Source organism: Cyprinodon variegatus, unplaced genomic scaffold (genome assembly GCF_000732505.1).
Source record: "Cyprinodon variegatus isolate N-32 unplaced genomic scaffold, C_variegatus-1.0 Scaffold963, whole genome shotgun sequence".
Classification (NCBI taxonomy): Eukaryota; Metazoa; Chordata; class Actinopteri; order Cyprinodontiformes; family Cyprinodontidae; genus Cyprinodon; species Cyprinodon variegatus.
The window spans coordinates 109154-110361 of record NW_015151416.1 but is presented as its reverse complement, the minus strand read 5'-3'; the positions used below and the strand labels follow the sequence as shown (position 1 = coordinate 110361).

The following is a 1208-nucleotide window of genomic DNA, read 5'->3' as shown; positions in this document are numbered from 1 at the left end:
TGCTGCTATAGGCTTAGACTGCTGGAGGACATAGGGACCCCTTTTCCTCTATTTTCTACATTCTACTTTTATTCTCCAATAAAGTGCTGCACAAGTTCGACTTCTGACTTTAATTTTCTCTTTGTTTTTTGTTGTTACTGTTTTAGGAAAGTATCAACCAGGTTTCCTTAGATATTAAACTTTTATCCGATCTGTCTCTAAGCTTTGACTGAGCTGTTTCCGTTTGGTTAGCGTAGGACGCAGGAGTCTGTTCTGCAATGAATGGGTGGCGGCTCTGAGGACACAGGGAGTCCCTGCAATAACAGGTCCTATCAGCAGGTCTATGGAGAGACTGGGAGGGGGTGGGGGGGTCTGTGACCTTTACCTCGACTGCAGCCTTCGCTCGGACAAACTCGTCCTCTGGAGACTCGTTCCCGACCAGCAGAGAGCGAGTCCTTCTGCGAAATCTGGACACGCTGCTGTCCTGGAAACACACAGAGGGAGGAAAGTTAGGATCAAAGTCAAAGCTGCTTCTATCAGCAGACGGCGCGGCTCTAACTCCCTGATCTACAGGCCTGATGGTCAGAGGAACTGGACATCGTCTCCCTCCGAGGACGTGTCCTTTCCGCTCACAGCATACGGTTAGCGTGGCTCTAAGCTGGCAGCTCACTGATTCCAGGAAATCTCTTCTTTCATACAGAAACCATCTCTGATATTTTAAAGCAGCTGAGTGTTTAATGGCCGCCGGATGAGGCGATGAGAAGGTTTTCGTTTCAGCTGCGACCTTAAGGGGGCGACACTGACCTGTGTGAGAGATATGAAGTCCAGGTCGTCCAGGCTGTGGACGTCCATGCTGTTCTTTGTCAAGGGTTCAGTTTTAAACTCTGCAGACCTGGAGACAAACAAAGTGAGTGTTGCTGCCCCCTACAGGCAGCTGGAGAAAATATTCACATTTTTAATTCTATCCTTAAACTGATTCAGTTTTCTGATTTATGGAAAAATAAAGCAAAGTACCGTCAATTTATCACCAAGCAGAAGCATAAATACGGTAAAAAGAGGAGCGACTCGAGCACCAAACCCTGTGGTTCTCCACACGTCACCATGGAGATTAAGCTACGTTCACACAGCAGCCTGAAGTGACCCACATCCGGTTTCTTTGCCCATATGCTGCCTGGATCTGATCGTTTTATGACAGTCTAAACAACTCAGATCTGATTTTTTCCAGTGCG

The 1208-nt window shown here is 47.4% G+C and overlaps 1 protein-coding gene across 1 annotated transcript in view; it reads right to left on the bottom strand.

Annotated features, from left to right (window-relative positions):
* The window catches only part of LOC107100351 (PEX5-related protein-like), a 24802-nt gene that overhangs the window by 13523 nt on the left and 10071 nt on the right, over positions 1-1208 (bottom strand). Inside the window, exons 5-6 of the mRNA XM_015398804.1 lie at positions 784-871; positions 365-463 (exon numbers count right to left, since the gene is read on the bottom strand). Of these exons, the coding sequence (XP_015254290.1) occupies positions 365-463; positions 784-871 (187 nt within the window). The remainder of the gene's footprint in view (positions 1-364; positions 464-783; positions 872-1208) is intronic.